Below are 12,962 nucleotides of genomic sequence, written 5' to 3'. Positions count from 1 at the left end.
AGTTGCCAGTGAGAAACCTGCTGTTTACAAATTGATCACGTAGTTGATCCCTTATAACGAGAGAGGTTTCTGGAAGCTTCCTTACAATCGACAACTGTGTTGGTTTATTATTTTTTTTTTAACGATTTCACCGTCGTTAAGAGATAACTTAAGGACAGGCTCAGAAGTGGATTCTTTTAAAGGAGACTCTGGGAGAAAGTAAAATCCCAGAAGAACAAACTGTCCCACAGAAGTCAGTTCTCAGCCCGGGGTAACTTTGCTCCCTAGGGACGTGTGGCACCGTGTGGAGGCGTTTTCGGTTGTCACAGTATCCCAGTCGGGCTGGGAAGCGCTGTTGGCATCTAGTGGGCTGCTAAACCTGTCACAGCGCCCAGGACAGCCCCACCACATGGCGATACCCAGCCCAAAATGACAACAGTGACAGGCCGGAGGAACTCTGCTTTTTATTCCAGGAATTCCTAGAATCTGTCCACATCTTTAGAAAAGCACAGCACCAATTTCAGTTATCACTCAGAGTCTTTTCAGTGTGTTTCCTACATCCTGGCTAGTCATTCAAAAAAAAACCCGCTAAGGTTTCCATATAGCTAAGGTTTCTCAGGAGCTAATAATTGTCTAACCACTGTTTCTGAGGTAAAATTCACATAACATAAAATTCACCATTTTAATCATTTTACAGTGTATGATTCAGTAACATTTAGTACATTGACAATAATGTGCAACTGTCCCACTATCTGCTTCCAAAACATTTTCACCCCAAAACAAAACTCTGTACCTATTAGCAGTCACTCCTCATCTCCCCCATCTCAAGCCTCTGGCAACTGCCCATCTGCTTTCCCCTGTCTGGATTTGCCAAATCTCAGTAGTGCAAATAAATGGAAACACGTACTATATGGACTTTTTGCCTGGCTTCTTTTACCTCGCATGTTTTCAGGCTTCCTCCATGTTGTAGCACAGACCAGTTTTTCACTCCTTTTCATGACTGAATAATATTTCATCATGTGGATGCCATATTCTATTTATCCCTTCCTCAGTCAAGGGACATTTGAGTCGTTTCTGCCTTTTGGCTCTTGTGAATAGTGCTGCTATGAATATTCATGCCAAAGTTTTTGTTTGAACACCTCTTTTCAGTTCTTCTCAGTATATATGTAAGAGTAGGATCTCTGGGTCATATGGTACTTCTATATTTAACTTATTGAAGAATAAAAAAAAAACCTGTTTTCCACAGCTTCTGCCCCATTTTGTGTACCTCTCAGCAATGAATGAGGGCTCCAGTTTCCTCACATGCTGACCAATACTTATTTTCCTTTCTTTGCCTTTTAATTATAACCATCCCAGTGGATGTAAAGTCTTATCTCCTTGTGGTTTTATTTTGCATTTCCTTCACAATTATTGAGGTTAAACATCTTTTCATGTACCTTTTGGCCATTTGCTTATATTCTTAACCTACTGAGCCACCCAGGCCTCCCTAGCCATTTGCATATATTCTTTAAAGCAATTTCTGTTTTGTTCAAGTCCTTTGCCCATTTCTAAATTAAGTTGTCTTTTTATTGTTGAGTTGTAGGAGTTATTTATATATTCAAGATACTAGACCCTTATCACATTAATATGATTTGTATATATTTTCTTACATTCTCTCTGTGGGTTGCCCTTTCACTTTCTTGAGAGTGTCCTTTGATGCACAGATGTCTTTCATTTTTATGAAGTGCAGTCTATCTGCTTTTTCTTTTGTTGTTTATATTTTTGGTGTCATAGCTGAGAAAACATTTCCTAACTCCAGGTCACAGAGACTTATTATCACTCTGCTTTCTTCTAAGAGCACCGTAACCTAAGAGCTTCTGCTTTCTTCTAAGAGCACCTAACGTAAGAATTTCAGCTCTTACGTTAGGATTTGGACCCATTTTGAGTTAATTTTTATATTTGGTGTGAGTTAAGGTTCCAGTCATTCTCATGTATTTGGAAATCCAGCTGCCCAAGAATCACTTGTTGAAGAGATTGTCTTTTTCCCCTTGCACCCTTGTCAACATTCAATTAATAATTGATACTTGACTCCTTTCTGGGCGCTTAATTCTCTTCCATACTCTCTACATGTCTGTTATCCTAATACCAGTACCACACTGTGTCGATTGCTGTAGATTTGTACTAAGTTTTAAAGTGGCTATCTACTATTTTTTACATTTTCTGAAGTTTAATGAACTCTTTCAAAAAGACTACCTCTTTTTAAAAGAACTACACAGATTAGTAGAGGTACACAATTCCTTTGGAATACCAAAGTTCAAAAACTCTGAAGATGCAAACGTTCTACATAACCAATTTGGGGCCCCAAACCTAACTTGATCAGAATTCATCTGGCGAGAATGCAATCTGCACTCAGTGTGAATCTATAGATTTTATGAGACCTATGAAAATCTAGATTTCAGAATATAGAACATAGAATACAGATTTTTTATAGATTTTTATATTCACACATTAAGTTGTATAAAGATTATGTGTTTGATGTGGACAATCTTATCCACAAAGTAGATATCCAAAAAGTGGATTCTTTTTGATACGGACCCACACCCTTCTGGTGGTAGTGTCTGGCACACAATATACAGACCATAGAATCTTTATAAAATCTGAAAAATCCTGAATTCCAAAACTCACGTACTCCAAAGGTTTTGGAAAAGACCTGTCTCCTTCTGAACATCTCATGATGCTCAGAACTCTGATGATATGCTGTCTTTGTTTAGAAAAAGAGGAGGAGAAACAAAGAAGCACGTGTTTTATGTGAATAATATTCATGGCACAACAGATCTGTATTAGTCAGTGTTTTAGGCATTTTATCTACTCTGTCTCGTTTACAGTTTTTCAAAGCATAGGTCCTGTGGGGAAAAATAACAAAGCGACCCTTGGCCGTGAAAAGTAGGGAGTGGTTTTTCTGAGCTTCTTTCTATTAACAGGAGGAAGTGAAAAGAGAGGCTTTGTCCGGAATTCAAGGTCCTGCTTAGCTCCTGTTGGTGGGAAACCAAAGAGTGGTTTCCTCCTGTGGTTGGATGGCCTCTGTCTGCTCTGGCCTCTGTATGAGGACTGCTTTTTAACCTTTTACAGTTTCATTTGGCCTCATCATTCCAGAGAGAAAGCAGACTTGCCCTGATTCCTTCTCACCTCTGTGTGACTCTGCGCAGCCATCATGGGCTGTTTGTGACTTCCAGATGATTGTTTTCCTTCAGATTAGTTAACACAGTCTGGAATTTTGCCCTTTTAGGAGTTCTTCTGGTTTAAATATTGGCCTTCAAGATCATTCTCTAAAATGAAATGGTTAGGTCATCCATGACATACATGCATTCTGTGTCTGGTACATCAAACCCTACATCCTTAGCCCATTGTTCAAGTGGTATTTTATTTAACTTTGTAGTTCCCTTGTAAAGTTATAATGCGGTGTTTCTATCCTTATTTTACCTTCCCAGGAAATGAGGCTCATAAAGGTTAAATCGTCTATCCAGTGACACCAAACTAGTAAGTAACAGAGATCTGTCATGATTTTACCTCTGTATTCTATAGCATAACTTCCCCCAATAGAAGCACATTAATTGGGGCACCTGGGTGGCTTAGTCGGTTAAGTGTCTGCCTTCAGCTCAGATCATGGTCCCAGGGTCCTGGGATCAAGTCCACATCAGGCTCCTTGTTCTGTGGGGAGTCTATTTCTCCCTCTCTCTCTTTGTTCTATCTCTCTCTCTCTCTCTCTCTGTGTGTGTGTCTCGCTCTTTCTCAAGTAAATAAATAGAATCTTTAAAAAAAAAATCATGTTGATTATGTGGCATAAGAAACATTAACTGTGGCCACCATCTACAGGAGACAATAGAGAATCTTACACTCTGTACCACGACCTGTCATGATTAGCTCATATGATAAGAAGGGAAGAAGTAGGCAAATGAGAGAATTGAAGCTGGGAAAGGTGACGACAAATGGAGGAGAGGAGGAGGAAGGGGAGCACGGAGTAAATTATTAACAAAATGGGTTTAATGTTCACTGAGTTCTTGGGGAGTTTCATGTTCAGTTCTTACCCTGAACTTGCTGATGAGTCCAGAAGTGTTTATGAAGTGCAAAGCATCTTCCGCATGCTCGGTTCTGAGCTAAGTCTGATGGAGGTTACTGAGGAAGACGACTCACTGCCTTGAGGTCTAATTGGGGAGAAGAGGATAGAACCTCAAAACAATAGTTATCAGGACAAGATAACATTCTTATAAATGCCCTACCAGGTCAGGGGCAAAGTGTGTGAGGCAGGGCTTGGGAATCTCTGGCCTTCCAGAGAAATGGAAGGTAGAGGAAGGAGGTCTTCAGCTGGATCATGAAAGGTAGGATTTGAAAAGCCAAGCATCAAGGCAGGAGTAAGCATGCCATGCTCATGCGCTAGGGAACTGGCCCGCTTGGAAAGGGTAGTTCAGTGTGTGTGTGTGTGCACGTATGCATGCTAGCTCACGTGCCTACAGAGAGAACCATGGATGACAGCATGACCAGGCTTGATGGCACTGTGTTCTCCAGGGTGGTTTTCAGACAAGGATTTGGGTCTTGGAGCAAGAGAATGTGAGGAGGTCCTGTGGGTCTGGTAAGACAGGGAAGGGGCATGGTAGAATAGTGTTAGTGATGGCAAGATGTGTTGAAGTGAGAGACCCAGCTGACTGTAGGTTGGAATAGGAGCTGAACGGGGCGTGGCCACGAGACACAGGGGTGATCCAGGGGTTGTGCAGAGAGCAGGGATACTTCTAGGTAGAGTCAGTGGGAACCAAAGGCTGCTTTTGAGGAATTGGGATCAACAAAATGTAGCATTTGAGTTTTTTGGTTTTTTAAAATATTTATTTATTTATTTTAGAGAGTTTGTGCCCTAGGTTGGCAGGGGGGTAGGGAGCAGAGGTAGAGAGAGAGAGAGAATCCCAAGGAGACTCCTCACTCAGCACGGAGCCTGATGCAGGGCTTGGTCTCAAGACCCTGAGTCAAAATCAAGAGTCAGATGTTTAGCGGACTGAGCCACCCAGCATGCATGGAGCAATTGAGTGTGGACAGAGATGCTAGGAGGAAGAACATGTCCTGGAAGGCCTTCGGTTGTGACCAGATTTTGCCTGAAATCATGATGCTTCAGTGAAAGCTTCTAGAACTGTGATATTCACTATGGTAGATGCAAGCCACATGTGGTGAATTAAATGTGAGTTAAATTCATGGAACTAACACAGAATTATAAATCCAGTTTCTCATTCAGACTAACAGCATTTCAGATGCTCATTAGCTACGTATAATGAATGGCCACCCTTCTGGACAGGGTGCGCATGGAACTATTTCCATCATCTCAGAATGTTCGGTTGCACAGGACCGATGCAGAGGTCAATGGTGAATATCTGTCTTTGGGTGCATGGGCTGCTCCGGAGACGGGAGCAGGGAACAGGTGACACTAAGTCGGGGGGTCATCTGGCAAGGAGGAGGGCCTGGGGCTGGATTCTAGGACATGTATGAAGTCGGGAGAAAGAGGCAGAAGGAGAACAAACAAACATTGCCTGGGGTTTCAGAAAAGCAGAAGACGCAGCATAGCATAAAATCCTGGCAACCGAAAGGGAGAAAATGTCAGTGAGGAGGGAGTGGTGCCAGTGTCAGTTGCTGCAGAAAAGTCAAGGAGAAAGAGAACCAGGGGAAAAAGAATTGCGTTTGGTAATCTGAGGTCATCGGTGACCTATGAAACTTGAGGGACAGTGAGGCAGAGATGTCCTCAGGAATGTCACTGGCTTCCTATAAGACTGCAGCTGGCATCTGGGGCCTAGAAACAGTCTGGGTCTCGGTGTCGGTGGAGGGGTAGGGACGAGAGCTTGTTAAGGGAGGAGTACGGGGAAGAACATAGAGTGGGGAGCAGAAGGGAGAGGAGTGAAGGAGATTGAGGGGCCATCACCAAGGGCTTCATGGTCAATCATTGCTTTTTTCTCCAAGAAAAGGAAGATGGGGACAAAAGAAGAGGGAATTGTCCGGGGCTGGTCAAGAGGATTAGAACAGGGTACCCTTGAGGTACCCTGATGCCCTTAGGGTACCAGATGCCCTTAGGATGGCATAAGAAAGGGGTTATAAAGAGAGGGGTTCAGTTGGGGGGAGGGGGCTCGGGGATGGTCATCAGGGGAGCTATGGGCAGGCTTGTGGCCACTTTGCCCTGAGATAGAACAGTGGCTAGAAGCCAGAGAATGCATCAGCTTGACCTGTTCCCTTTTCCTCTCCCGCCTTCCTCACCACCCTTCTACTGGATTCTTCCTTTTGGTTGACTTGATTTTGTTTTTTTTGTTTTTTTTGTTTTTTTCCTAATGCATCAGACCTTCATATTTATGTATAGTGTTACTACCTAGCTTTCTAGATTTCTCTAAGACTGTTGCAGCTGTACACAGCGTGTATTGTTTGCCCATGTCTGCGTCATCTCTTTAGGATTATACGGACAAGGGCAGGCTCTTTTTCCCTTGTGCTGTACAAGGCTCATGATATTTCTGTGAACATATGGGTAGCGAATTCAGTACTGCTTCATTATAAAGACCAGTAATTATATTTATATTTGAAGAGCTGCTTTTAAACATAGATGTATACAGTTGAATGTACAGTTTCTGTGAGTGCCTGCGTGCATGGACCACACCACTGACCCAAGATAATCCGTCCTCCTGGGTTTAATTTTTAGTTCACGGTGTGCTGATACAAAATGCTTTGCGTGCATCATCTTATTTAATCCCTGCAAACCAGAGAGGTGGGCGTTCTGATTGTCATTTCCGAGATGAGGCAATCATGGCAGAGGCTGGTTAAGCCAGTCACCCGGGGTCATGTGGCAAGTGTGAGTGGCAGAGTAGAAATGGCAACCTGGCTTTCTCCGGCACCCAATCTCTTGTCCTTAATGTCCTCCATTCTCGGACCAGTACTCTAAAGTGACCGCCTGTTCCTGCTGCAGTGACCGGCTTGGCCACAACTGTGAGCATGCCCACATAAGGGCGTGTTTGCACTCTGGAGCCATAATTCTCCTCTCGTTCCGGAGAGGTAGAAAACGATCATGGGGAAGTAACAAATAACACCTCTTGGTGTCAGCCCGGCCTTCACGGGGGACAAGATGCTTTAGCAACTCTTTCAAAGTATCCAAGACAAAACTTGACCTTTAAGCAGTTTCTCCATTTAGAGTTAAATTTGTCTTCAACAAATATGGTTTGAATAAATCAAGACCTCCTGTTTTAGCTATTTAATTGGGAAGGTAAAATTTCCAATCTGATTTAAATTTTTTTCTTTTGCCAAATTCCACAGGGGGGAAAAAAGGAATGCTAAAGTTCAGGATAAAAAGAAACTTTCCAGGAAGCACACTGGTACAAACCATAGCTGTGGTCATCATAAATATCACTTTTACTTTCCAAACTAAAGTCTGGGTTTCCATGGTAACTGTTAACAAACCCAGCTGGTTTGCATCGTGGGGTGTGTGTGTGTGTGTGTGTGTGTGTGTGTGTGTGTAGAAGCCAGTGGAGCAGGACCTGGCTATGTTCCAGAGTTCAGGTATCAATATCAGATGGATCTCCTGGGACCATTTAGAAACCAGATAGGAAAAACTCCATGCAACATCTCTCCCACCCAACCGCTACCTTCCAAACCTTTGCACTTCGCTACTGTCCTGATCACATGCCCAGAGCTTCCCAAAGCCTGTCATTCTCACAGAGGCAAACCATAGGCTGCATTCAACTGTGACTTTGATGTCTAACTGTGTGCATTGGAAGGGAATTAGAACTGCAGGCTTTTGATTTACTAATGTTGCATCCATCAGAATGTTCTTGGGTAATAGTGTTTCATAAGGGTCAGAATGCAGGCTTGACAGTCCCGGCCAAATGCAAACTGGAGAAATTGCATCTTGCCTTCCGGTGACTCACCCAGGCTTCCAGATGGAAGTGATTTCCCAAGGTCACGGCAAAGCTCAGTGCAACGGTGTCTCTCGTGTGGCGAACATATGGTGTGACGGTGTAGGTCAGGACTTCTTTTTCTGTTCTCACCCTTGACTTTGGCAGGGTCAGCCTGCCCCTGAGAACTTCTCTCCAATCATGGGAGACTCTCAGGAGCAGTGTGTGCCTCTCCTCTCCCCCATGTCCTTCTCACTATACCCGCCCCCCCCGCCCCCCCCACCAAAGCCTTGCTCCTGTGTTCCAGGCGTAGTGAAGGGAACTAAGGAAGAAATGCGGCTCCTTCCACTAACTCATTACCATTTCTTAAAATAAATCCCAACTTTCCTCTTCTGGGAAGCCACCCCAGAGTGGACTGGGATCTCAAAATATCATTTATTTACTTTATGCAAGAAACTTATTGAAGCCTCCTGGGTGGCAGATACAAGTGGACCCTGATTTCAAGGTGGAGACCAATAGATCACGGAGCCCAATACAGGGTCATGATAAATACACAGGCACAATGGGAAGATGTTGGTTTTCCATTCTGGGGGGCAGGATGTCAAAAGGCTTCCTGAAAGGAGCAACTTGATAACATGAACTATAGGCTGCTCACACTATTAACACATACATTCCATAATGCTAGCATGGGCTTTATTGAACGTGTGTGTGTGCAAGTCTGTCTTGATTTCTCCCTAGATCATCAAAATCTCAAGTGCAAACATCTGATCTTTATTAGACAAGGCTCCGTGTCTGACTTACATAGAATAGAGCTGAAAGCATAGCAAGGGGCATCGTGGCCTTGACTCTGCCTTCAGAAACAAAGAACAGATTGGAGGTGGATTATGTGAGTGGGTGGCCTTGTGCAGACAGCTGGGTGCTGCATTCAGGTGGAGCAATGGATTGACAGTGACATCTAAAAGTGATGCAATAGTCTACGCCCATACCACTGTGAATGTGCCCGATCTTGTTTGATCTCAGAAGCTAAGCAGGGTCAGGCCTGGTTAGTACTTGGATGGGAGACCAAAAGTGGCACAATAAGGAATTGACACACAAGACTTATATCTTCAGCCATCTGTCTTATTTTCCACCATTTCTTTTTTTTTTTAATTTTTTTATGTTATGTTAGACACCATACAGTACAGCATTAGTTTTTGATGCAGTGTTCCACGATTCGTTGTTTGTGTGTAACAGCCAGTGCTTCATGCAATACATACATACATTGCTGGGATAATCCATTCCCCCCACCCCTAAAACCATCAGTTTGTTTCTCGGAGTCCATAGTCTCTCATGGTTCGTGTCCTCCCAGATTTCTCACCTTCATTTTTCCCCTTCCTTCTCCTAATGTCCTCCATGCTATTCCTTATGTTCCACAAGTAAGTGAAACCATATGATAATTGTCTTTCTCTGCTTGAATTATTTCACTCGACATAATCTCCTCTAGTTCCATTTGTGTTGAAGCAAAAACTGGTAGTCATCCTTTCTGATGTCTGAGTAATGTTCCATTTCTTTGATAGTAATGGCACCTGCATCGTAGCTATATGATTTTAGGCTTTGGAGTTACCCTGGTTTAGAAGGATGGCTTTTGAGGGTTCACACTTGCTTACTGTGTGAGTCTTCTTTCCAGGCCTCAAATCTTCATCAGCAGAATGGTAGGTTTGGCTTAGATGATCGTCTCTAAGACTTTGAGTTGTATTCTACAGCCCTAACCTGAGTCAGTTTTAATCATCCTTGAATCCTCAGGTCCGAGGTACTGAATCAATATCCGCTGAATTAAATTAAAGAGGATGTAGAGTGCTCTTCTACTTCAAAATCCAGTTCTACATGTGAAGTGAAGAAACTGCTGTCAATGTAGAGTCCAAAGAACCTGATCAAATTTGTATGAATGGCAGAACCAAGGGTTTGGGTTTTCTCCCTGCCACAGACCCTCAGAAGGAGGATGGCATCAAGTGACTCGCTTGAATCTTCAAGCTGAGCCTGCTTTGCTTCCTCAGAGGTACCTTCAGGCAAAAACTGGCCTGGGCCTCATGTTGTTAAATTTTTAAATAGAAAAGGAAAAAAATTCAGTTATCCAAAGTACTAAAATGTGGTCTTATAAACTTAAGAAAGTCTCCAAGGGTCTTTTGGTGCCAGAGAAGAAAACATGGCGTGGAACATCTGTATGATTGAACGCCTGTCCTGGTTTGTACTTGGTTGCTTGGCTTAACTTTACACAGTCCTGAGAAGCAGGAGTCTTGTGATCGGTATACACAGCCAACTGGGACAACTCAAGCCAAAAAAAAAAAGAAAAAAAATTGAATTGTCCTAATTGTATGTGGTAATGTTTCAAGTGAATTAAAGGTGATTTTTTTAAAAGATTTTTATTTATTTATTTGAGAGAGAGAGAGAACACAAGTGGGGGGGTTGGGCAGAAGCAGAGGGAGAAGCAGACTCTGCGCTGAGCGGGGAGCCCAGCGTGGGCCTCAATCCTAGGACCCTGGGGTCATGACCCCAGCCAAAGGCAGATACTCAATCAACTGAGCCACCCAGGCACCTCTTAGAGATGATTCTTCTTCCCTGTCTCTGAGTTGCCGAAAGTATTATGTTAGGACAGGGATCAAAGCCAGCAAAGGTAGGAACACACTGAGCCATGATTTATCTTCTCCACACACATGAGCTTCTGGCGGTGGGCGTCAGTTGCCCTCACAAATTTGTTTCATAAAGCAAAGATTTTTAGTCCTGTCCTATCAAACATCTGCATCGTGGACACTAGTCAGCCCTGAGGCTACCTAGCTGAGCACCCAATAGCTAGTGTAGACTTTAGCGTGACTCCTACTACTCTTTTTCACCGTGGTTTTTCATGTGGATTCTGCACCTCCCCTGAAGTGGGGTCAGTGCAGAGGAAAAATAAATCAAAAGTCAAAAACCTTCTCAGAGGGGCTTTTGGAAAAGATGTAGGCAGATGCCTGGTAGAGGAAAGTGAACTCTGTATGCTTTCATCCTATTTACAAAGACAAGATTTTTCCAGCACATGTGTGTTAAGCCACTTTACATATACCTTGTTCCTTAGCCACAGTTCTGTTAGCATACCGAAGTCAAGGCCCATTACCAATTTAGGGAGTGGCCAGACTGGGATAGGAGGAGGGCCCCTCTGATTCTGGAACCCAAGCCTTTCCCCTGCACCATGCTGCCTTCCTGGATTGGCCCTTTGCATCCCCGAAGCTCTTTTGAACTGCCTTTAACCTGGGGATCCTCTGAGCACGTCTCTGTGCCCTCACCCACCCTGAACCTGCTGCTGGCCCGTCCTGCAGAAGACGGGGGGGAAAACGTCCCCTTTGGAGTAATAAGCAGAGATTTTTGTTTGAAGATTCCCCAAATCTTCATACTCTGATGTGCAGCCTTGGCATGCGAGAGGCTACCTGCTTGCTCTTACGTGGTATATTGTACCTACATTTGGAAAAGCATGTGGGAGGTGACCGATGTCACCTTGGTTGTGGTCAGGTAACCTCAGTAATTTGCTACACTTCTTCAGGACTTTACTGAGAGTTTTTAGTGACATAGCTGCAATTGGAGATCTGCTATTGCTTTTGAGAACTCTTGATCACTAGAAATTTTTTTCCTAACATGGTGATGCATGTGTCATTAGCCCAGGAGTTCTGGACAGTTTGCGGGGGCGGGGGGTGCTTTCTTGTCAAGGATATGGGGTAAAGAAAGGCAGAAAGGGATGAAAGGGATGTTTGCAGGATTAGCACTTCAAAGGCTTTGGGTAAGCCAGGGTCCTGCGACGAGACTCATGGAGTCCATCAGTTTGCAGTTGGTCAGTCCATACGGGGGTCCACCAAGGGGTAGAAAGAACCCAGGATTGTGAGTCAGAGCACCTCAGATGAGTTCCAGCCTTATCACTCAGCACAGTCAACACATCCTTGAATGTCCCTGTGAGGAACTGCATTACTGGCCTGACAAATGGGCTTTTTTTTGAAAGGTGCCCCAGTTACCTCAGGATACTATTGCAGCATCATCTGAGGGAGAAGATTTGAGTGCTATAAGAGCAAAGTATTGGAAGGAGGTAAGATTGTCTTGTTACACAGTCCACGGGGTGTGAAGACTCCTTTGCTGAAGTGATAGCCAGTCTGTTGATGATGAGGTAAGGACTGTGTAGTCAGCAGGCAGGAGGTCTGGTGCCTATGGTTTGTCATCAGTCCACGAAAAGTGCTCAGAGACATTTGTAGCAATATGACAAAGTAACTTTTAGGTCTATTGAATATCATAATAAAAATTGGGGCTTGTATTTGCTTGACTTTTTTTTTCCTTTCTTTTTCTTGTTTGTAATTTCTTTTTCTTACATTTAAAAAAAATACTGGTACATGCTGGATTTGAAAATAAACTAGCCCTTCACTCAGATGACTTGAGACACTGGTATGTGAGGCATCAAAAGTCCAGGAGACAAGTGAAAAATTAAGAGTCTGTGTATTTTATTCATCCCGTGAAAGGCCGACAGGAAGCAGAAAACATAAGGGTTGGTTCCAAGTGGATGGGTCACTTCTCTCCCAGATGTTTGGTGTCCTTGAGGGACAATCAGAGGACATGTCCTGACCTTGGAGACTGACTCAGCATCACCAAAAGGAACAAAGGTCCACAGCATCGACCTTTTCTTAAGATGGTACTGAGGACCATGGGGGCTGATGGCTCCCTTCCTGGGCCACTGGGACCTGGGGGAGGGTAGCCACAAAGCTAAATAACATTCACAAGAGTCCATGGTCAACTGAGGGAAGAGAGAATGCTAGTTTCCACGCCCGGACCCATCAGAAGTGGTTGAATGACCAGCAGACAGTCTTTCCATTTTTGGTATCCATATTTTATAAATTAATCTAATGTAATCAGAGTCCCATAGGACAGTCCCCCTTACATGTTGGTTTTTCATTCATGTTTATTCCTCGAGTGTAGAATCGCCTAGTCCTAAACAGACTGTTGGTTAGAATTCTGTTAACTTGTCTATCAAAACGAACAGAACTGAAATCTTCGCAATATAAAAACTTCCCACCCAGGAAGGGATCACTTTGTTGAAGGCGGTTAGTTTTTGTAGCT

General features: G+C 43.7%; 1 protein-coding gene across 10 annotated transcripts in view; it reads left to right on the top strand.

Annotated features, from left to right (window-relative positions):
• Positions 1 to 12,962, top strand: part of ADRA1A (adrenoceptor alpha 1A) — a 119,936-nt gene that overhangs the window by 21,143 nt on the left and 85,831 nt on the right. For 4 of the 10 annotated variants that reach the window (XM_082726829.1, XM_082726831.1, XM_082726830.1 and 1 more), the window contains exon 3: positions 3,447 to 3,495. The exons of the other annotated variants lie outside the window; for them this stretch is intronic. In XM_082726829.1, coding sequence (XP_082582955.1) covers positions 3,447 to 3,469 — 23 coding nt within the window. In that variant the 3' untranslated portion in view covers positions 3,470 to 3,495. The remainder of the gene's footprint in view (positions 1 to 3,446; positions 3,496 to 12,962) is intronic. 10 annotated transcript variants of the gene reach the window in all.

This window comes from Mustela nivalis (genome assembly GCF_964662115.1).
Source record: "Mustela nivalis genome assembly, chromosome: 4".
Classification (NCBI taxonomy): Eukaryota; Metazoa; Chordata; class Mammalia; order Carnivora; family Mustelidae; genus Mustela; species Mustela nivalis.
The sequence above is the reverse complement of the archived record's forward strand: the minus strand, read 5'-3'. Positions and strand labels throughout refer to the sequence as shown.